General features: G+C 32.0%; 2 protein-coding genes across 4 annotated transcripts; both read right to left on the bottom strand.

The window, feature by feature from the left end:
- Positions 1-4,803: 4,803 nt before the first annotated feature.
- LOC125861602 (nudix hydrolase 2-like) lies at positions 4,804-16,081 on the bottom strand. Its single transcript, XM_049541461.1, has 9 exons — positions 15,983-16,081; positions 8,738-8,896; positions 8,581-8,646; positions 7,824-7,961; positions 7,087-7,164; positions 6,290-6,340; positions 6,128-6,162; positions 5,157-5,265; positions 4,804-4,998 (listed from the first exon to the last, which is right to left on the bottom strand). The coding sequence occupies exons 1-9, from the start codon at positions 16,079-16,081 to the stop codon at positions 4,804-4,806; spliced, it is 930 nt and encodes a 309-aa protein (XP_049397418.1).
- On the bottom strand, positions 15,678-24,414 carry LOC125863020 (uncharacterized). 3 transcript variants are annotated; one of them, XM_049543156.1, is made up of 18 exons: positions 24,145-24,413; positions 23,935-23,997; positions 23,606-23,760; positions 23,391-23,504; positions 22,411-22,476; positions 21,616-21,699; positions 21,447-21,533; positions 20,873-20,964; positions 20,723-20,783; positions 20,330-20,389; positions 19,646-19,706; positions 18,899-19,006; positions 18,158-18,276; positions 18,009-18,080; positions 17,719-17,804; positions 17,194-17,290; positions 16,439-16,717; positions 15,678-16,180 (listed from the first exon to the last, which is right to left on the bottom strand). In XM_049543156.1, exons 1-17 carry the CDS (start codon positions 24,341-24,343, stop codon positions 16,586-16,588), a joined length of 1,656 nt encoding a protein of 551 aa, XP_049399113.1. In that variant the 5' UTR covers positions 24,344-24,413; the 3' UTR covers positions 15,678-16,180; positions 16,439-16,585. The 3 variants fall into 3 exon arrangements, with proteins under 3 accessions (XP_049399113.1, XP_049399114.1, XP_049399115.1); XM_049543157.1 differs by lacking the exon at positions 15,678-16,180 and having other exon boundaries at positions 16,443-16,717; positions 17,719-17,797; positions 24,145-24,414; XM_049543158.1 differs by lacking the exons at positions 15,678-16,180; positions 16,439-16,717 and having other exon boundaries at positions 17,193-17,290; positions 17,719-17,808; positions 24,145-24,414.
- Between the last annotated feature and the right edge of the window lie 872 nt (positions 24,415-25,286).

The raw sequence follows: 25,286 nt of genomic DNA, 5'->3' as shown, positions 1-25,286 counted from the left end.
TTGATGGACTTGTACTTAGATTGAATTGTATTATTGATTCCTATTGTTATCTATATCTATTGTTGGTGGATTGTTGGTGTATGGATGAGTTGAGAATTATGGCCTTGTAGGCAAGTCATGGGTAAATTCTCTTGTGATGTTAGAATTGTTGAGAATTAGATAATGGTGATTATGGCTTTGGAGAATGGTAAGTTGACCTACTTTCATGCTATATTGAAATTGTTCTTGTTTGGATTGATCCACTTATGGTGGAGGTGTGTACTTATTGAATGTGAATTGATTATGGCCTTGAAGGCATTATATAGTGAATTGAAGTATTGTCTTAAGGTGTGTCTGCATGTGTGTGCAATATGAGGGTTATGTAAGTGGTGTTCAAGCATAACATGATGGTATATTATATAATGTGTATATATTGTGATTGAAAATATATTGTCTCTTAATGTTTGTATGTGATGATGATGGACTATGAAAGGTCTCTATATGGTAGCGTTGTCTCTTGAATTGGTAGACCTAGATTGGTAACCTCTCTTTAAATGAATGAATGAATGTCTAGGATCGGTAGACCTAAAAGTTGGTGCCCTTCTATAAATGACTAATGAGGTACTCTAGGCTATGACTTGAATTGGTTAGACCTAAGCATGGTACCCCTTCATGATGAGTCTAGGACCCTATGTGAATGTAAAGCCTTGAAGGGGTAAACCTAAGGGTGATGACCTCCTTCTTGTGTGAAATGATAGACTTAGAGTTGGTGGACCGGAACGGTAGAAAATCCTCTCTAAGAAAGTCAATGAGCTACCCTTTATGAACCTTGATCGGTAGATCCTTGTGGTGCCCTTCTTGGTAGAGTGTTATGGGTTGGTAGACCCAATGATGGCGCCCTCCCTAGTACTCACATGTGAATGAAATTACTCTATTGGAAATAAGGCTAAGCACCGAGTGAATATGGTTAAGATGGTGGTTCTCTCCGAGTATGAGGTTAGAGTACAATGAACGTCTTTGGATATCCCCTAAACCATGTGCCTACATGGGTTGTTTACTAGTTCTACCCTTGGCAAGTAGAACACCTTCCACGGTGTAGGGTCTTATGACACTGGATTCCATGCCTAGCTAGTGTGGTCTATGTCGGTTAATGCCCATTCCCATCATGTGGGATGTGCACTCTAGTTACTTGATAGGTTCTATAACGTGTAGGTAGTAGTATGAGATGCTATCTACACATAGCACGAGTAGGCCTTGAAAGTACTAAAGTGAGTTCCCTAAGTCTTTAATGACTATTATGTGAAGTCCCCTATATGCATGAATGTCTCCTTAAATGTCTCTAATAACGAATGTTGACTTATTGGTTTATGTTGAAAGGGATAGGTCCTTATCTTTGGTAGTCTTGAGAAACACTTAGGTGCGTGTGAAGAGGTTGTATGGGCGGCCCCTTTATATCTTACTTAGGTGGGTCTTAGGATAACCTTAGATGGAGGGTCTTAGATGATGAAATGGTTTACTTGATAAATATGGTTATGTCTTGTAGTTTGGTATTAGTTGAGCATGTATATTATGTGAGTATTATCTTGTATGTGGATGGTGACTTGTAATATGTCTCTCATACTTGTATTATGAAGTTTTATCAAAAATAGCATGAAAAGCATATACCTTAAATAAATGACCCTTTTTGCATGTTTTTGCATAATCATTATACTTAGTACTTAATTGTGCTAACTCCATCATTTTCCTATGTTTTACTACAAGTGTAGGTATTGGCAAGTGAGGTGCTTTCCATAGTGAAACTTGGGATTAGAGTTTCTCTCAAGACTTTGGTATGTCCTTATATGTCGAGGATGAGGATTCTATATTCTAGTTTCTTTTATTAAGACATTTGTAATAGATTTGTAGTTTCTGTCAAATGTAAAGGGGCGTGCCCTTAGTATGTTTCTTGGAGTTTTGGGTCTAAGTTGGCCATGTGAGACTAGTATTCCGCTTGTGTATAAAGACTTATTTAAAATGTTGTTGACTTTCCAGTTTATGAGTTTGTTTTAAAAAGGTTTTATTTCCGCACTATCTTTATTGCTTATGTGATGAATGAATGCTAAGGGCTTGTATAAGACCTCTTCAAGGTCAAATACGCCGTGGCGCGACTTGGAGGTGCTCTCGGGTCGTGACATTGTCCCGCCATAGCGGGCCAGATGCCGCTAGGTCGGTGGCGCCAGGGCGAGGTAAGCTGGCGTCAGAGCGGGATAGGTGAGGCAGAACGTAAATTACGAGAAATCCTATTTCTCCATCTTTCTAAAATACCTAAATAAGTTGTAAAACATCCTAGAAACCTCAGAAAAACTATTCTAAGGTTGGGAAGAAGGGAGAGAGAGATTTTTAGCGTGAAGATGTCGATGGATTGCGAATTTTCGATCAAGATCACCGTCACAAGTTCTGAAAACAAGAATCAAAGACCAAAACTCCGTGTAACTACTTGGCGCCCAGGTAAGATAGATTTTGTGAATTGAGTAGTTTAAATCTGTGCTTACTGCGTAATATATGTGAATCGATGGTAAGATTTATGCGTAGGTCTTCGTGCATCGAATGATTATTGATTTAAACCCTAGAAAGAAGCCTTAGACGATGAATTGGGGATGAGTATGGTCGAATTAGGGTTGCATGATGTGTGTGATGAGTAAATCCATTATAGGTGATGGTTGTGATTCTATGATTGTGTGATATATGTTTGTTCTTGCTTCATTATGATACATGTATGTATATGAATGTTGCATTATTGATCACACTTGTTGTAATGAGGTAGATGAATGAGGGATGCCATGAATCATGACTTAATTGAATGAGGGATATACTTGTGATTGTGATTGTGGTGTGATGAATGGATCGGTTGCCACATTTCGGCATAACTAACTTGGATCGGTTGCCACGTTCCGGCATAATTATGGGATGGGTTGTCACGTTTCGGCATAAACCTTGGATCGGATACTGCGTTTCGGTATGCTAACTGTTTGAGTTTGGATTTCATGAGAGGACCAATGATTTGCATAATTGTGTAGCTGGAGAACTATAAAGATGTTTGTTGTTCGTAAATGTTGATAATATATATAAGTTTGATATATGCATGGGATTATATTGTTGTTGACTTATGTATGTTGCACTTAGTGGGTATAGGTTATGACGGCTTATATTTGATTGTTCTTTGTGTTAAGCGAACTTGTTGGGTATAGTGGAAGGGTAAAGTGTTCTAGGGGCGAGTAATGGATAGCAAGTGTTGTTCGTGTGTCGTAATGGCGAGAAGTAGAGGTAGTGTAGGTGAGGAATTGTGCTTAGGTGGATTTCACCTTGGGGAAAGAGATTTGGGTTTAGTGGTAAAGAAGTTTGATGTAATGTACTATGTCACCATGGTTGACTAATGTGACGGGAAGTAAGGGTGCGACGTGAGCGGTTAGTTGAGTTAGAGAGTGGTGATTAATTGGGGGTTTGTTAATGTGTTAGAAGGTTAGGCCATGATTAAAGTAACCGGTAGGTAAGTTGGTTGAGAAGTGGTTAGTAGCCAGAATACTAGTGTAAATTGGAGGTATTTTAAGAGAGGGTAATGGTGGTGAAGCGAGTGGTTTATTGTATATTTCTTTTAGTTGATTTCATATGTTATGTGGGTGGGCATCGGGTTGACCGATGATGCCTACCAGTACGTGTATTTGTACTGATACTACTCTTGTTATGCCTTTTGGCATAGTCTGGAAGCAGGATTGGTGACATTTCATTAGGTGAAGACGAAGAAATTCTCCAACAACTTCTATTTTTCTTCCGCATGGTGGGAGCTGTGTCTTTTATTTATCTTGTCCAGTTGTACTCTTAGTAGCTCTTGTACCTGTTTAGACTAGATCTATGAGAGTTGTTAAAATTATTTTACAAGTTTTAACTGAAAAGTGTGTCTAAGGATATTAATTATAAAATCATACTACTATACTTATTCATGTTTTCTTTAAATTTTCCGCATGTTTAACTATTGGGATATGAGGGTTTTTCTACTTAGGTGTTAGAGTGGGTGCCCGCGTGGCCCAGTGGGTTGGGTTGTGACACCTAATTTTGTTTTTCTTTCTTTCATATTTTTTCTCACACTCCTCTCTTCATTACGTTAATGACTCAAGTGAAACCAATAATTTCTTGATCACGATCAACTAAGGCTAATGGATTGTATTGGAATGAAAGTACACTAGTCCCCCACTCAATTTTAATTTGCACTTTTTCAAATACTTCTGGACTTTATCTCACTCTAGATTGGTCATTTTAACTTCTTTTTTCCAATCCTCCAAATTTTTCATTTGAAATATCCTACAGTAAATATATATTAAGCTGAAGATAATTTGTTAGCAAGCCAAACAAACAACATGCTTAGCTTACTTTTTATCTTTGCCTTGTTTAAAGAGGCAAACGATGCCGTCCACCTTTTTTCATAAAAGCATTTGCATTATTACTCTCCAATAAGATTTGAGTCACTATGAAGCATTCATGTCAACCGCTTTAATTGAAACAGAGAAATTAATCAAACTGATCATATTATGGTTTGTTTGTCTTTTCGTTCAGTACTAGAGTCTAGAGGTACTACTTGCCTTTCAAATTTAAACGAAAGTTGGCGGCCAGATAAAACATGACACAAACAAATTGAAAATTAAAAAAAATTACATTCTTTATTGTATTTTGTATACGAAAAATACATACATAAAATCTTTTTGATACAACTTTATTTTGGAGTATAGGCCATTGAAATAAAAAATTAAATAATTAGTATTTATAACAAATTAGGTAAATAGAAGTAATTAATTAATCCTGGTGAAGAGCATCCTTAAGAAAATAGAGGGAACTAATATGATCATCAATGACTGATGATGTTATTGTCATTGGAGTAAATCCTTGGTAATCTCCTTCTGATTTTGCTAAACATAAATCTCTAATGTACTTTGAAAGACCATCTTTTTGAATTAAAGGTTGATTAGCATACTCTTCAAATGCCATCCACTGCAAACAAAAAAAAAGTGAATAACTCAAAACTCAAAAATTATTCGGTGATGGTAAAATATGAAACTCTCACATATGATAGTTCAGATACAAAAATTCTTTAAATATATTTTTAATCTGTCACTATAAGTAAATTTTCACATGTAATAGCAGATTACCTGAGCGGCCTCAATTTCTAAGTCTTGCTTTTGGATGTGAAATGATAATGGACGCATCATGCAAAGGAAGAATAAGTCTGACTTGTTAAAAAATGACTTGGGTATTTGCCTGCATAAAAATGAAATTTCCATGAAAATATAATTAATTAACATGACTCAAAAAATTCATATATTGACCACATGATTCTATAGTATTGAAATTAATGTCAAGAATTCCCTGTATCACAATATTCAAATGCCAATTATAATTGTTCTAATTTTGATTTCTTCCAACTCATTGTCTTTTTTGGGTCATTGTCAATGTCTCCTATTTAGCCAGCACAAAGTTTCCCAAATGTTAGATGTATTTAAAAGTTAGTATTTCCTTTGGACAATTTTACTTGTTATATTTTTGGTTCTCACACACACACACACATATATATATATATCTTTGATTATTATATTTTTATTTATTATTTTTAATAATTTAAAATATTAATCTCTATTTAATAAATTTAATTTGATCTCTTTAATAAATAAAAAAGAGTTAATTTAAACAACCTCAATATTGGAGTATATGTATGTGTTTTTCACTTAAATATTGGATATTGTAGGATAATTAGTCAAATGTTCATTAAATTTCAAGAATATTTATTACTATGGATAAAATATAAAGAATATTGAATATCGTAATTTTTTTTTAAAATGACAATTATTTTGAATCATCTATTTTTAGTATGGCCGACAAGTAAAATGGCCGGATGGGAAGTAAAATCTTTTTGTGTACACAATGAAAATTGAAAGGTCGACCTGACTTATTGAATCTTATTTTTGACTTGTTAGTAATTAAATTTCAATATTTGATCATGACTCAATAATATTCTTTTTGACTTTTTCTTAAAATATGAAAAGTTAAATCATTTTAGTCTTAGCCATGACAAATATTATTTCTCCTTAATTTTCAAAATAGCCTTGTGGCAAAAGTTTCCTACCTGAATGCAAGCACTTCCACAAATTCCGTGTCAATCTGGAATTTAATATAAGAGAAAAAAAATAATCACATATAAGTAACATAAAAAATATAATGGAATATTTATAGTGCATAGATTTACATAATTAAAATTCATTAATTATATAAATGTGTTTATACTTACTCCAGTTTCTTCTTTTAGCTCCCTTATTGCACCTTCAAATATACTCTCACCCTGAAAATGTATCAAGATCGAAAAGCTCTCAACATACGATACGTGACAAATAGAAAAATGTAATCGAAAATTAGCTTATGTTAGATAAAAAGAAAAATGTAATCAAAGAAGAAAGTTATTTTTTCACGCCTCGAAGTCATCTTATCGAGATACTGCCATATATTATTTAGGAAAATTAATTAAATAAAAGATAATTGTCTTTAGAATACAAGAAAGCCACTTTGATACATGCAATTTTCCTTAGCTATTTTACGAAGGAAGGCCTAATTTATAGAGTTAGAAAGTGATATCGCTATTTTTAATATATAATCATTTTAATTCATGAACAAACATGATTATTTAAGTTCGAAGTTTTAAATAAAATCTGAAAATACTAAGATTTTTAATTAATATATTAGGCCTTCAAATTCATTTCACCTTTCGTTATGAGACAATCCCACTCCTTATATATTACTCTGCATATCAATTTATTTGATCTATTTTCCTTCTAAGTCCATTTATTTTTTAAAATGACTCTCTTCTTTTTTTGCAATTCTTTTATTTTAGTTTTTTGCGTGACATGTTTAATACCACAAGATTAAATAACATTCTGATACATTTGATATACCTTTAATTTAAAATTACAAAATTTAAAAAAATCTTTTTTATTTTCTTAAACACTATATCAAGTAAAAATAGATCAAACAGATTGAAGCGGATATAAGAGTAAAAATTATCTAATAGATTCAATTAAAATACGAATATACCTCCTCAAGAGTACCGGTAGGGATCTTCCATATACCACTTCCCTTTAATCTGCCAATATTCTCTTGCACAACAAGCAACTGAAAACAACAATTATATACTTTTCTCATGTAAATAGTCGTCTAATTATGCATGCAAATAGAAAGTAATTGCCATGTATTTCTGTGTTTCATTTTATATGATTTCTTTTTTTTTTATTATAATATTTTAGGAAAAGGGTTCGAAATATATTTAAATTTTGATCAAAATTGTTGTAACAATCCCAAACTTTGGACAAGACCTATTACCCTATGCACTATTTAATAGTGTATTTTAAAGATATATAAGAGTCCACGTGGACATTATAAATATTGCATTAATGACATCATAAATATAACATTAATATTATAAATAGTAACTTGTCCAGCTGGACACTTATATATCTTTAAAATATACTGCATTAAATAGTGTGGGGGTAATAGGTCCTATCCAAAATTTGGGATTGTTATAACAATTTTGGTCAAAGTCCAGATATATTTTAGACCTATTATCGAAATTACTGTAACAATGTCTTTAAAAAGTTTGATTGGACATGAAATTCAAAAAGATTTTTTTAAAAGAATTATGGTTTATAACAAATTAGAGACATTTATGATGACTAGAAATTGTCTCATTAAAAGTAAAATAAGATATTATGACAAGTATACATTTTTAGAATAATTTAATTAAAAAAAAGTATGACACGTAAATTAGCACGAACCTCTCTTTTGTGATTGAGGACAATAGCACCAATGCTGACTTTGTGTGAGGCATTTGCAGGTATAGTACTCTCACTATCAGCAATCCAATGCACAAGCATCAAGTAATCAGGTTCTGCATGATGGTACCGAAACCCTTCCTGTTCACATTTCACAATTAATTTTAATTTTTGTTCAAAAATGTATTGTTGCACCCGTGTTGAATCACCAACAGGGGCGGAATCAGGAATTTCATAAAGGGTGTCTAGAAATATACAATAAAAACTCTTTTCAAAAGTAGAATTAATGAGATTCAAACACGCGAGCACTACCTCATTCCAAGCATCAGAAACCATTGGGCTACAATAACTTGTTGTGTTAAGAGTGTTCAAATTATGTGATTTAATCATTTTACTTATATATACGATATTTTTTTTCGAATAAGACTGTCCAATTGGACACCTTACCACCATGTAGTTACACCACTGATCACCAATAAAAACACATCCATATAATAAATAATGGATTTAGCCGCAGTTATTCAACAACAATAATATAATTGTATTTAGCAGCAATAATAAATATGAGCATTTATAATAACCATCACTCTATATAAATGCAGCTAAAAACTTTAGCGGCTCTAAATGCAATGACATCAACTCAATTGCCGCTACATGTAAATTTTTTTGTTGTGATTATTTTGGAGGATCCATTAACCCGGCCCGTTAAACAAACACCATAATAACATAAGTACATATACTGAAGAAATTAATTAATTACCTTAACTGCAATCTCAACCAAATTTGCAAGTTCAATAGGGATTTTAATCCATACACCCTTCTTTCCCTGCAAAATAAAATAAATATAGTAATTATTAAGTATTACTACTAATAACTAAGACAAATTAATCAACAAATAATTTCTACATAACTAATACCTGCATCTTCCACTTTGTTATCGAATGTTTAAGCATGTCATGAAAGACATTAGGTTCCATAGGACTCTCAACTTGCACAATTACACCTCCATGTTCATCGTTAATCGCCGGAAGAAGCTCATGAATCTTATTAACACCATTGATTTGGACCAACATTTTCTCCGTAAAGATGGATATCAATTATATGATCAATTAGGTTAATGAATGAATTAGTAGAACGTGAGAAATGAAAGAAGGTAATTAAGCTATGAATTAAAAGAATGTGTGATAACTGATAAATGAAAGAAGGTAGGTATTTATTGAATAATTATATGATCAATTAGGTTAATGAATGAATTAGTAGAATGTGAGAAATGAAAGAAGGTAATTAAGCTATGAATTAAAAGAATGTGTGATAACTGACAAATGAAAGAAGGTAGGTATTTATATATAATAATAAAGTGATGCATGGGGGCAAGTAGTTTTAAACAGGGTCCTTGGAGAAAGTAGTACGTATAATTGGTGTGGTAGCGTGTAATAGGGTCCATTTTGACCATAACTTAACTTTGTTGATTTCTTCTTCTAGGTTATACGTGATGATGGGGGCCACCTTACATGAAACCACTGGGCTACAATACTTTGTTTTGTTAAGGGTGTCCAAAATATGTTATTTAATCATTTTGTGTATCATTTTACTTGTATATATGATTTTTTTTTTCCTACGAAGGGTGTCCAATTGGACACGTTGACAACCATGTAGCTACGCCACTGCTTGAGGTGAGTGCATGAATACCTCAACCACTAAGTCAACCTCTAATTTTACATTTAGGGGGTTTAAAATCAATATATAGACATAAAAATTCTTTAAAATACCTTATATACAATGTGATTTTTTGCCGAATAGGTTCGAGTGAACCCAGAGGCAGACTTATGATTTGAAGACTTCGGGTGCACCAATATTATTTTAGCTCAAATATAAGCTCTAAGATAAACTTAAAAAATAAAAATAATAAAATAGCATTGTAGCTAGATTCAAACCCATGTCTCATGCGTGGTTCTTCTAGTTTGTACCAACAAAGACAATGACAAATGTATATTTCTCATGGGTGCACTGTTAATTATATTCTAATTTATGTCAGTTTCTCAAGATAGATATACACCTATACACATGATTTTTTCCAAAGTCAATGAATACACGTGAACTCCCACCCTATAGGGTGGGTCCGCCTCTGGGTGAACCCCTCGACTACCTCTAGGTTCGCCCCTGATTGGCCTACAAATTTTTTTTGTACAACTATATGGTATTACGAACCTACTAATTAATTACCAATGCATCCTTATCCAATGGGAAATCACATTATCTAAATAGGTGAATAAATATTAACAAATTTAGAATGTGCCCAAAAAGCTTAACAAATTTAGAATATACATAGATTTTAAAGATCTAACCATAGCATGCATGTTCAAAAGGACTAGGTTTTGGTATCGATCGAATAATTGATTCTTAGGCCATCAACACTCAATCTTCAATGCACAATTCAATTACTCACTTTATTGTTTTAATATTCATTTATCTGTGATTTATTTAATTCAATATCATTACATTGCAAGATCAATTTAACTCTCATAATTAATCTTAAATTATTTTCATAAATTTATTATGGATGAACAATAAGTTTTTTTTTTTAAAAAAAACTACCTTACATCGATATGTATGTTTTCAACCTTGCCTAAATACGAACCAAACCATATATTGTTACTTTTTCAAATTAAAACCCAAATCAAACTCTAAAAAATATGTCGACTTTTAAAGTTGTTTAAATTAAACTTTCCATTTTTCTTGAAACCCAAGAAAATTTAAATTAGACCCCATTTTCATTTGTTTAAAATTTAAAACTCATTTCCAGCCAAAAATAATACTGTAATAAGGGAAAAAGGACAAATATACTCCGAACTATCGTAAATGGTATGCAGATACCTCCGTCATACTTTTGGGACATTGTGCCCCTGCTGTCCAAAAATTAGAGCATATATACCCTTTATACTAACGGACATACATGTGTCATAATCTTATCCATCGACCCAACATTTATTAAATATCGAATCAACGGATAAGATTGCGCCACGTGTCCCTGTTTAGTTTTCTGTTAGAGTGACGGGCATATATGCTCTAGTTTTTGGATGGCAGGGGCACCCATGTCCCAAAAAAGTGACGGAGGGTATCTGTATACTATTTACGATAGTTTGGGAGTATATTTGTCCTTTTTTCCTAGTAATAATTAATATGACATGCAGATTTGTGTGTGTTTGGCAGCTTATACTGAACACCCTAAACGACTTGAATATTTGAGCGTGGTTTTAATTTCTATTTTCTAGTCAAGGGTCATTATTCGTTGGTCGAAAAATATTATGATTACTAAGTCCAAATTAATAACAGATCCATAGACCAATAGTATAGAATATATATATATATCAACTAGTAAAATTTGTCAAAGTAATTACTAATTACATTTTCAAAGAAAAAGAAGAAAATTGACTCTAAACTCCAAATTTTGCTTTGACTCTACGTGGGAGAAGACGTTTTTCTTAAGTTTAAACTATAATAGTCTCTAATCTAATATAATATACTAGTAATATAATTGCATGAACATTATTTAATATAATATTATTCGTGTTATTATGATTTATGTTCACACGGTTACAGTAAATACATATACGTTTACTCATTCATCATATCAATTTGTATGTTTTAAAAGTCTAAAATAGTCTCAATGAATCAGATCTGTGAGAGAGACTTATTCTTATTTAAATTTTTTTAAAGACACTTTCTGAAAAAGAAAAAATAAATTGTGCTCCATATTCTTTTTCTTCAAAAAATATTCAAGCCCCTCTCATTCTCAAACTTTATTAGTTATCCAAATTATTTCCTTTAAATTTTTAATTTTTTGTTTTTGTTGCCTTTTTTCTTTCTTTCAAGAATTGATCAAATTTATTGTAAAAGTTTTATTGGATTAAAATACAAAACAATTTCATAAATGTGTTGTTAAAATTGGGCGATGATGTCTTTATAAATGTATTCAGATGTATAAAAATAAACAGTCTTAATCATTGAATGTTCGGATCTACAGACAAGATCTTAATCATTCAGATTTAGATGTCTTAATCTTAATGAAATAAATGAGGTCTAACTGGTGCACACTCCTTAAAAAAATTACTCATTTCTAGAAAGTAAAAGATATTTTTATTAATTTATTCTTAATAAATATATTTATATATTACTCCATTCGTCCATCTTTATTTGTCAATGTTTGATCTTGACACTCTTTAAGAAATAATAAATAAAGGGATAATTTACTATAACACCCTGTTGATTAGAAGTCATCCAACTACTGAAAAATGAACAACAAATAGTTGATAACAAGAGTAAAATAGACACAAAATGGTAAATTATTCATTGATTTTATAAACTAGATAAGTATTACTGGGCATCCCAAATAGTATAAGTGGACTAGTAAAGATGAACGTATGAATATATTATATTAAAGAGAAACTTACTGATATTTCACTAGTTTACTAATTATTTAGATATAGTCTAGTTTGTAATATTACAAAATCTTACCAGATTTTGATGCATCTAGATACATGTATCTTGAGAGATATGAAGTCAAAATTAGGAGAAATTTGTTCTAGATACATTGCATTCAAGAGAACTCGCATGGATCTGGGATACATATATAATTACAAATCCCGCTCGCCTCCCTCCCATCTCGATCACCACTCTCCTATATATCTGATATTCCAGATACATACAAATCAAAACCAAGATCATGCATGAAATATCACCATATGTGGCCAAAACACTGAATTGCCAAGGAATGGTGTTACACTCTCCTTTCCAATTACTCATGTTGTATAGTATTATTTTAGATATAATTTTCAAACAATGTGTTCTTACTTGTCAATAATTATTTCCAAGTATATTACTATCTTTTAAAAATGTCTTAATTATTATTGCATGTACTTTTACTTTGATTTTTCGTTTTGAATGATATAATTTTGAAATTAGTTGAGCCTTCATATTAATTAGTCACTGAAAAGAGATACAAAAATGAAATATTTTAAAAATCTGAAATCAATTGATAGAATACAAAGTAGAGATATTTTTATATTCTACATATTGGAAGAGGTATGATCATGTTTAATTACCTCAATATTATGATTTTTGATAGAAAAAAAATAAACATAAGCAAACAGTTGAATGCACTTTTCTTGATAATATAGTTATTATAAAAGGTTAAAAAGTTTATCTTTTTTCACCCTTCGGGTGACCCAGTGGCTAATTTGGGCTGGAGATTTTTATGTTGGTGGTCTCAAGTTCAAAATCCCTTGCCAACAAAAGCAAGTGGTTTGCCTTCTGGATCGAGTTCGTTGTACCGGACTTGCCTAATGTGGATTACCTCTTCTGTGTGATTTACGAGTTATTGATTGGAGCGAAAAAAGGTTAAAAACTTACAACAACAACAACAACAACAACCCAGTAAAATCCCACTAGGTGGGGTCTGGGGAGGGTAAATAGTACGCAGACCTTGCCACTACCTCGTGGAGGTAGAGAGGCTGTTTCCAGGAGACCCTCAGCTCAAGAACATCAAATCTAAGTGACAACAAATAAGGTTAAAAACTTACGATAACAACAAATAACATACTCAATATGATTCCTTAAATGACATCTGAGAAAATGATTTATACACGATCTTACCCCTATTTTGAAAATTTTACACACTTCTAAATAATTTAAATATCAAACTTATATAAAATTAAATAAAAACACAAATAAAGTAGTTTGTGATTTTCTAATACACAGTGACATTAAATTTCAATACGTTCTCGGACTAATCTTATTTGTGAAATTTTGCACTTCTGTTGTTGATGTTAGAAAAAATTATGAAATTTCATATAAATTTATGGTGATTTTCAATGGATTAATTGTGTTGATTGCTTATGCTGTAATGATTTCTGACGTATACAAATTTAAATATAAAGTTGTTTTGGTAATTGTATAGAGATTATTCAGTTTTTTCATCTATTGCATGATATTATATTTAAATTTTGGTGAGTCAATTCCCTAAATGGTCACCCCAGTTTAGGGAATTGCCTTAAAATATCATTTATGTTTCATTTAGGACCAAAATATCACTCAACTATCCCTATTTTCCTCCAAATATACTTGACACTTCAAAAACCTCACTTTCTCCTAGTTGGCATGCCATGTCATTGAAGCTTTTTTTTTTTAAGAATAGACTTATTTAATTCATCAAACTCATTTAACTAAAATAATTATTTTATTATTTTCTAAAAAGTATATATTAGTCTATTAAGAAGAAATTTTCATGCTTAAGAATTTTTTATCATAATTAATTTTTTGTTTTTTATCCTATGAGGAATAGTTTTTTAAAACTTACTATAATGTCATCAATTTTAAATACTTATAAACACATATATTCAAAAAATATTGATATATAAATTACTCATGAATGTCAACTTACATCAATTGATCATATATTATATAATGGATCAATAATATTAAAGGTCAATTAACTAATAAAAATAATTAATTGGGTACTTTGAAATCCATATTTACAATATCTTTTTTTGAAAAGAAAATAGAAAGTGAATAATATTTATATTAGAAAATAAAATTTTGATCTTTATTTATCAGTATATTAATCTCATATAATATGTATATTATTGAATTAAAACATGCAATTCAATTAATTATTACTTGTATTACATGAATTTGGGATGAGATGAGAATATATATTGGTGTTTAATTGTATGATAAGTTAAAATATAATATAATATAGCACGAATAAGAATAAAAAATTAAATTAAAAATAAATAAATAATAATTTTCTCTTTCTTACCAACTTTTTGTCAACCTTACAAATTTATTTGAATACTTTTATAAAAAAATTGCTTAAAATTTTCAAATAATTTACTTATGGATTTTAAAAATTACCAAGTAATAATTGCACACAAAGTTTTTTTTCATTGAATTTTATTTGGTAAAATAATATAAAGGAATTAATTTTTTTAATTTTTTTTATAATCTTCATAAACGCTCATGTAATTTATATATTTGCCTTGTAGAGACATAAGTTTGATGAATTAAATAGGTCTATTATTTTTTAAAATGATGGTTTAATAACAAGACATATCAACTAGAATAGAAGGAGATTTTTGAGATATTTAGTATTTATTTTTTTGGATAAAAAACAGCCATAATATTATTTACTTTCTATTTTTTTTCAAGAAAAAAATATTGTAAGCATGAATTTCAAAATTCACAATTAATTTTATTNTATATATATATATATATATATATATATATATTTTTTTTTTTTTTTATTTATTTATTTATTTTTTTTAAATAAAATAATATAATTATTATTTTAGTTATATTGTTTAATGAATCAAATTAATCTATTATTAAAAAAGGACTTTAATGACATGTCATGTCAACTAGAAGAGAGTGTGGCTTTTAAAGTGTCAAGTATATTTGAAGGAAAATAGGAATAGTTGAGTGATATTTTAGTCCTAAATGAAACATAAATGATATTTCAAGGCAATTCCCTAAACTTGGGTGACCATTTAGGGAATTGACTCAATTTTGGTATGTATACTATAAGTTTAAGGTGAACAATATTAGATTAGATAGAGAAAAGTGCAAATGAAGTGTGCACCTTATAATTAGTGAAGAAAGGCACATATACGATACATTTCATTTAATGTTTACCTCATAAATGAAAAATAGAAGTATTAAAAAAAAATATGTATCTATAATACTACAATTATTTATCTTCATAGATTCAAATGAAATTCAATCATCTTGACATCGACAAATAAGTCACTCGTGCAACGATCTACATTGATTATTTGTAGAAACTTGTTCTTTATTCATTCATTATATTTACTTACTCAAAACTTATTTTAATAAGATGGTATATATTATTTACAAAATGGCATAACTTAATGTACACGTGATGTGAGACTAGTTTATATTACTTTAAAAGGATGAACCCCTAAACTTAAAAGTTAAATTATTAAAATACCTATAACGATCCATCCATAGTACATTTGTTAGAGTATTCATAGTGTAATTGAGCTAATAGGAACTCAAAGATGGCACGCTGTTTGTAATTGAAGAGACACCCATAAAGACAAGGGAGGCTCAGAACTCACCTTGGAGTCATTTGAGATGTTTCACACCTCAGATTCTCGTGGACGAGAGCAAACAGCGTGCCGCCTCTGCATCTCATCTTTCAGAAACTGGGCACTACAATGCAGCCATATAAAATGATATTTCATCTTGTTGCGGTATGCTTATAACTTGTATCAGTGGTTGCTGTACCGTATAATGATGGCCTGAAGACTGAATTGTTGCATACAAGGCTTTGAATGACCGACCTGAAATTATTGAAGGAAAAAGTCATAGCTTAGGCATGTTGAAGACATAATTTAAGTAAATAAAAGTGTGTTTTCTCTAATAGCTTAATTACTACTTTTAGAGGTCCTGGGTTCAAGTTTCTCTCTAACAAGTAACACCTTGAGTTTTATGAGTTGGTCATACAATTCAACAATGCATTTATTTGACGCAAACAATGCTTTACAGAAGAAGTAAGTCAATCAGGAGTTCATGAATATTAAACTGATGACCCACTCTACCTGTGACAAGAGACGGTCTGGACTCTCATGCTGAAAGGAAAGGCATAAAAGCAAGTTATCTGTCAAAAAGAGCCCCCTGTACTAAAAATGCTTTTTGACGACATACTAGAAATTTGTGAAAACTGGAACATGCTCCTCATTCTCGATTTATTGAGACCTAACCAGGCGAGCTGCAAAGGCTCCATCAAGTTCATGCTTCACAGGATTAGACATATAGAAACCTCGGTTAGTAACAAAATTCTCAGGTACATATTTGTTTACAGGATCAATGTAAAATTCCTGCAAGGAAATGATGGTAATAGTCAGACCAATGTGCAGGTATAGAAACTAGACTAGAAGATAATTTATCTCCAAACCAGAGAGAATACAGGGGACGATTCATCTGGACAGGAGAATATCAGGATAAGACTCCAAAATTATGAAAGAAAATATATAAGGAAGCAAGATGCTAGAGTACGGTTGACGCTAGCAGTTTCTTAGATATTTCAGACACGTCAGCTTCTTCACTTTCACTTTTTTCCTCAATATTTCGTCTGTTTTCCATTGGGTAAAAGTTATTTAACAAATATAGACATGTTTTCTACATAAAGCATATAGTCCCATTCACCACAGCCTCAACAGGAAGCAAGTCCTCACTTCTTAATGCCTGACACGATTATTTAGCATAATATATATGCTGCAGCTGATTTTTATGAAAGAAGCAACTTTAAAACTGAAAGACGGAGCAATTAGCATGCTTCAATCAAGTTTCTTACTGGATGCCTTAAGATAAAGGCTTCAATTCTTTCCTCATTCTCTTCAGGGTCAATGGAACATGTGCTGTATATTAGCACTCCACCTGGCTTCACCAACCTGCAGATGCAGAAAAAACACATAAGGAGAAAGGAAACAAAGAACAGAACCTCATATGTTCATGTGTAAATATAGTAGCTCAAACATAATGCATATAACCTAGAGGCATTTCAGACTGAAGTACATGTAATTACAGTAAAAAATTTAACCAGCCTTGACTTAATAAAGCGGGCAAATTGAGTTATAACTAATACCAACCCAGAGTATTCATCTCATTTTCCAACTCTCTTTTCCTCAGTAGGAGAAATCTTTGTAAAGATATGCGCCTTGTTTTTATCCACTTCAGAACTTGCATTATCCTCACCAGTCACCAACATTACTAGGAAAAAGCTACTCAATATATTTCTAAAAGATGAAATTCACTAGCAACAATAATTCAGGTCAAGGTTACACTTAAATTATGAATTAAGAAGAACTATTGGTTTTACCTGGAAGCTGAATCGAGAAGCTCATCCTGTAAATGTTTAAGTTGCTCCATGTCTTCCAGTCTCCTATTCCAACGCAAATCTGCTCGCTTTCTCAAAACAAAGAGGAAATTCACATTTCAAATGTCCCAGCTATACTACCACTTCTGGCTTAAAGAAGGATGAACCATAGAAGCAACTAGCAAGAATAGTGAATGTGACAAAAGAAGAAAGAGGAATAAAGGACCAAAACTTTTAGACCATGCAAGCTTATATCAAACTATAAAATTGTATACATCTTTGAATGGAAATACCTTTGAAAGAACACCAAGCCCTGAACAAGGTGCATCCAGTAAAACTTTATCCCATTCTACGACTTTATCCGTCTGTTAAAGTTAAACCAGGGATTAGCAGATGGACAATAAAATACCATGTGTTTTTGTTAGAACTTACAAGTTCTTACAGAAAAAGTTCGAAGATCAGAATGGATAGTACTGATAACATCAATAACTTGGTGCAACTTGGCTGTCTCTCTGAGTATCCGCAATCGACCTTCATTTATGTCAACAGCAAATAATTTACCTGACAAACAAGTAAAGCACTAGAGTATAGTGTTAAAGAGTCAACAAACATAACTCTAATACATAAGAAAAGGTTAATGACCAGAATTGCAGGCCAAAACTATGCAACAATAGTCACTGAAAATGCTAACAATATGCCATGCTTTAACAACGAATTGGACCAGTTATCAATAGTAAAAACAGAGTCTATCCAGTTGTAAACAAAAAATACGACCAGCCCTCTTGATTCTGAAACTCTCAAAAGAAAAAAATAGATATACCAGGCATTGGACCTGTTACCTTTTGATTGAGTAACTTTTAGACAACAATATATAAATGCAGTTACTGATGGAACCGACTTGTTTGGGACTGAGGTTAGTTGTTGTTGTAGTGATGGACAAGGGAATATGTTGCTTGTATACCAAACACCATGATTGTCTACTTTTCCAGGATAGGCTTTTCTACCTATGTTTTATTTCATTATTGAATACACAAATTTAAATTCTGCATGTGCTATGCTCCTGTGAGAACAGATCTTTCCTTTAATTAGCTCCCAAAATATGTTCAAGGACATTCCCATGTAATTTCTGCTCTAAAAGCTTTCAGACGTCAGCTCTGATGAGCAAAGTTTGTATGAAGGTTACCTTGGCCATTCAAACGGGATGCCATGAACAAGGTTTTCCCTCCTGGAGCAGCACAACAATCAATAATGTTCTCACCAGGTTGTGGATCAACAATAGAGACTACTAATCCTGCAGTAATTAGGGTTGTTATGACAATGAACTCAAATCATTTTTCACTATCTATGATATTTTTACAGGTTTCAAACTCAAGTATCAACAAATGCATTATCTCAATGAGGCCATCACATTTGTAAAATGATATACAAGTCAACGACCAACAAAATGCCAATCCATTTTTCAGTAACTGGACACTAGTTGCCACTGTATAGAACTTGTAGAAGGAAGTGGAGACACCCTCAAATTAAGCAAATAATAATAGAAATTACTAACAAATGGAGGGCAAAGAGGGAATTTTCTTTTTCTTCGCGATAATATGTAATACGGCAATTGATGTTTGAACTTTGAACATCCCTGTGAGGAATAGCTCAAATTTCTAGATTATGATCCTTGGAATATAGACATGTGAATGCGCCAAGTAACCAAAACAAATAGCTGAATCTCCTTCCTTGATCATGTTGATTGGGAGAGCATATGAAAACAACTGTGTTTACAAAGCTTTGTTAAACTGGAATTAACCCAGCCACGTCCACACCCCTGCCCGCCGAAAGAATAGTTGTATGCAAAGACAGGGTCAAGGGATAACTGAAAATGCAAGGAATCTCTTGCAACATACTCAACTACACATTTTGAGCTCTATAAGGAGATTACCGGCACTTTCATCCTGGACTGCACAGAAGCCTTCTTTTAGTAATCCAGCCTGTATAACATTCTGAAAGAAACTTTAAAAAGTCAACTGAGCAGCAAAACACATCAGTTGCGTATATGCAGCTAAATTTAAAACCAGGTCAAACTTTTAAAAGACATAAATATACATGAGAATACTTGCGATCAACATTATTTGATATCATCTACAACTCTACATTAAGTAAGTGATTTCGTCTCTCCATTTTTTCCAGCTACTTTGTTCATAACAAGAATCAGTACCATAGCAGAAACAGTTGAGACTAGCTTTTCTATTTATTTGATCTGGTAAACCCCACCTGACAAACCCCTCCACCCAAGAGTCAATGGTGGTCCTTTTCCCAACTTGCTCCTTTGGTGAATCAAACCCCCAATCTCTTTGTTAGAGCCTTAGAGGTGAAGGATCCTTTGCACTAGGTTATCCCTCACATGACAACAGTTGACACTACCTTTAAATCAAGTCTCTATGGTAATTTTGAGAACTAAAAAGTAACGAACACACATTCTGTCTCTTTCTTGATAAGTAACTAAATGCCGATCACTAATGAAGTGACATACCAACATAGAAAAATCTATATCAATGTCATAAATATGTACATAACTACATATAGTAAACACAGTTTGAAGATCTTATCAAGCTTTTGATCATACCTGCATTCCAGTTTTTAGACGTACAAAATCATCCAAGTATAGAGAAGGCTCATGTGGGACCTGAAGTTGAAGAAAGGAAACACAATGAATCATAGTAATACACGAAACAAATGCAGAATATTGCAGCATAATTCAGAAAATTTAATATGTTGGTCTCAATTAGTGTTTAGGACACTCATCCTATTTTGTCAAAAAGCAGAAGAAGACTCCATTATTATGGACTTCTATTTAACTCCTTAAATCTTGACTAGTGATGGATGATATCAATTTGCCTCTCTTTGGTCAACTAGACATTCAGAACTTAGAGTTTGAATAAGGTACAAGAGAGAGAGAGTCTAGAAGTGATCCTAAGATTTTATTATCAGCAAGGAACGAACGGCATCTAAATCTTACCTTCAACATTTTAAGCCTTGAGACGAGATCAGCCCCTGTCAAACCTTTCCCAGTATTTGCCCTAGTTTTGTTAACATGATTTGAACACAGAACAGTCACACGATCATCCAGAAAAAGGGTAAAAGAGGAAATAAAAGTTTCATCATATACCTTAGACTAAAACTGGGATAGCTGTTATTCCATGCCATAAGCTTAATAGCTGTGTCTTGTCCAAAATACTTTGTCCATCTTCTTACCATCCACTAGTAAACATAGGAAAACAATAAATAGATGAAAAATTAAGAGATGTGAAAAGATAGTCATACGAATTTTAGTACTGTTTGTTTATGCTTAGCATATTATAATCTGTGACATGTTAAAGCAAAGTGAAAAGATACCTGATATGATTACCATATAATTGGAGTATCATGAAAATTCCCAAAGTATGCAACAAAATGAGGGTCATTTTGACAAGTTCTTACAAAGAAAAGCTAGAACTTAAGCTATATCCACAGCCCACAGGATTTAACCCAAGCATTATTTTATCTCCAATCAGAGTGATAAATCATAAGAGAATCTCACGGTACGGATAAAGAAATATATAGCAATGAAAAAATAAAATTTCCAAAATATAACTCTAGAAAATCTATTTGACACAACCATGGGTGTACGGGACATGCTGCTATAATATCAGACCTGGATTCTCTAAGACAAAAGATTTAAAGAAGAAACAGTTCAACCATACAACTGGATGAGAGTAAAGAGTGGCAAGACCACGTGCTTGCTGACGATCATCACCATCCACTTCCACTGCCGGAAGGGAATCACTCTCCTGCAGACATGAAAAGAATCAGGGAACCAGTAGATTCCTTATTGTCAGAGCCTATATGCTGAAGGAAACATAGAAGACATACCTTAAGGACTGCTAGTTTCCTGAGAATCCCATTAACCAAGTTACCGGCACCTGGTCTAAGAGCAACTTTTGCGAGCCTTACACTCTGCAGTTAGATTTAAACATCCAAAAAGGGTACACTTACATTACTTTGCATAAAAGAAATGTTCACCTCATTTATCAAATTAAACAAAAAAGAGATAATGTTTATTTTCAAAGAGATACGAGGTGCACAAATGATGTTATGAATTTATCCTTTTTCATTCTAGGATGTTCAAATGGATGCTACTGAAATTTAAATTTTACTCATGAGTCATTTCCTAATGCAGCACCAAATATCCAATTTAAATAGAAAAAAGCAGGTGTAAGCTGCTGGCTGTATAGTAATTTGTCTCTAGCGTAAGAGATAAGGAAAGACTGCCAAAATATCAAGCATCTTTTTTTTTCATGGTGAACCCCCATCCCCCACCACCCCCAGCACAGGGGTCAATAGTGGTTTTTTTCCAATTTTCTCCTCTTGTAACTCGAACTTCTAACTTACTGATTGAAAGTGGAGTGCTCTTGTATCTAGACCAACCTCACCTGTCATCAAGCATCTTATCTTTCCTTTTCCCTCACTTCATTCAAAAATATGGCAAGCAAAGGCTCTATTGAAAGCTCAAAGGCATTACCTTGTTATACCATCAGCTTCATTTCTAGGTTCAACAGAATATAAAATCACATCCATTTTTCTTGACAGACTTCAAATCAGCTTTCATCAAATAACTTAGTAAAAAGAGAACAACCATTATAGACCAAAGTAATAAGATAAACATACCTCATCTACAACAGCATAAGGTGGCATGTCTAACTTGGTGATCTCATAGAAACCAATTCGAAGAATCTAACAACATTTTTAAAGCAAAAAATCAGTTGAGAGGGATTATAAATGACCAAGCAAAATTCAAAAGTTAAAAAGACAGAACGTAGAAGGCAAGAAAAGAGGAAACTTTCAGGTCCGACACATCCAATTTCCCAAGTGGTCCTATCAATTTCAAGCTCTGCAGTGCATGTCAAGGTCCATAGAGATGAAGTGTTTAACTCAAAGATCGTTGAAAAGTCAGCACCAATTAATAGGATAGACCGCCAAATAGCATTAGCATTTCAGCCTCTGAGATGTGATTTTTTTAGCATTGAGCATATACCTCATGGTGGATTTTCCTTGGATAATTTTTTTTAAAAAAAAACTTATCCTTGTCTATTTCAAAATAGAAAATAAATGCACTGGTAATGTATACTCTATTTGGAGTTATAACCATGATGACTATGACCTACCAATGCACACTAAACAAAACATTCTTTCACAATGACATTCTAACTCTCGCAATTACATTATGCTTGACACAACCTCATCAGCCAACATGCATACCAACCACTGTTAAGACTAAGAAGACATATAGTAAATCGAAGATTGCATTCTGTCACCATCACTCATTTACATTAATTTTGGTTCTAGATGGTTGACACAACTCAAAAATGACTTAGAAGGCATATTTGCCAATGCGATATTGATTCACAAAGAAACTCCGCCATGCTACTCTTTTTCTTTTTTCCTTTTAATAACACATCAATGCTATTTTAAAGGAGTCTCTAACAATAAAACCATCAAATTCATGAGTTCTCCTTTGTTTTTGACTTAATATCAACTTCAAATAGATACAATTTAAGAGGTTCTCCAATACTCAAACCATGGCAACAAAAAATATATTCCACCAGATGCTCTAAAAGTAAAGAATCCAAAAAGAGTGGCAAATATACCTGTACTAGAAGAGGTTCCATGCTTCTGAATGTCCGCTCATCGTGGCATAATGAAAGAATCAAGTGATCAAGATATCTTCTCCAGCGAATGGTACCTCCAACAACCTCCGTGACCTACAATACAAACATTTCGAGAAATCCATAAGGACGAGTGCTTTGATATTGCCAGAAGTGAATTCAAAGGATGGTAGTGAAGAGAAGGCAAAGAAAGAAACCAGTCTTAAATCTCTGTCGTCTAAGTCACGAGTACGAAACCCAAGAGTTCTTTCAACATATCCCATTTCATTATCCCCTGAACCCTTCCCTTGCTCGTTCAGAAGATCAGCAAATGCACCACCAAACTCTATACGCATCAATCTAACCGCAGACACTGTAAAATACAAACACGAGACATATTGATACAGATGGGAACAAATAAACAAACAACTGCACCATTCACTAATAAAAACAAAACAAAACAAAAAAAGCCGTCACTTAAATGCAAAACAAAATAAACTTTACAATTCCATTAGCTTATTAAAAGGTTGAAACTAGAGTAGATTACCAGCTCTATGAGGAGAAACTTCCAAATTCAACTTGTGGGTTTTCCTTAGGGGACTGCCAGAATCTTGACATGAAGCAGAAACATGAAGTTAGTCTTGAGGATTAAATACTGACTGTAAAATCAGGCAATAAGCCTAATTTGGATAACCTGTCAAAGTGTAAATTGGGCAAATGGTAGTCTCTGTAAACATTTTTGCCAGTGATGGTTTACCTGCAGGGCGAACAGAAGTTGCAGAATTTTGGCTGATTTTCTTTGGAAATTTCACTTGTTTACTGGAATATGATTCAGAAGAAGAAGTTGCAGAGAGCTTGGGAAAATGGAGTATCCGACCTGAAAGCAACGAGGGCATAATTGTATGTGTATGGTGGTCGGAGAAGAAGGAACACGCCGGAAAATTCCATATTTCCATTATTGTATCAGAAATTGTCTGAATACTTCACTCAACTATTTGTAAAACTTCCAATATCTCTTCTTGATAAGCTTAAAGTCTTAACAACCTCTCTGCCAATTTATGTTATGACTATAAATTTAAAAAATGTACTATTTTCTTTCATAAATTTTGTAAATTAGGATGCAAAAAGTAATTAATATATGGACTATAATTAAGAGTTTGTTTGGGATTGCTACTAAAATCTGCTTATTTTTAGAAACACTTTTTTTAAATAGTTTTTCAGAAAAGTATTTTTGAAAAAAGTAATAATTTGTGTTTGGTTAATTCATTTGAAAAGTGTTTTTGATTAAAAAAAAAATTATGTTTGGTTAATCTTTTTAAAAAAGATGTTTTTAAGTGTCAAATTACAAAAAAAGACAAGTATCAATGTACTTTTAATATGAAGATTATTTTATATATAGAAATCATTTTAAATATCTATTATAAAAATTTAATCAAAGTTTTATTTTTATTGAATTAAAATGTACATATTCAATTTTTCAATCAATAAAAATAAATGTTTGATCAATTTTTTTGTAATAAATAAAAAAGATTAATATTGATATAATATTGATATGATGATTTAAATATAATTAAAAATATCAAATATAAAGTAATGATAATAAACGTAAAATAATAAAAAGAATATTATATAAAAAATAAAATTCTTAAATGAATCTTTTACCAAAGTTATGAGATATGCTAATTAATTAATAAGGGATATATAGGGAAATATGTAAATATAGAAAGGATATTTTGGTCTTGTAAAAAATAATTTTCTGCTTCTGCTTATACTTTTTTTTTTAAGAAGCAAATTTTTTTAGCTAAGTGTTTTTAGCCTTCCAACAACAATGACAAACAAGCTCTAAGGGTTATTGGTACAATATATAAGTAAAATAATTATGATATAAATTTTATTTAA

Source organism: Solanum stenotomum, chromosome 4 (genome assembly GCF_019186545.1).
Source record: "Solanum stenotomum isolate F172 chromosome 4, ASM1918654v1, whole genome shotgun sequence".
Classification (NCBI taxonomy): Eukaryota; Viridiplantae; Streptophyta; class Magnoliopsida; order Solanales; family Solanaceae; genus Solanum; species Solanum stenotomum.
The sequence above is the reverse complement of the archived record's forward strand: the minus strand, read 5'-3'. Positions and strand labels throughout refer to the sequence as shown.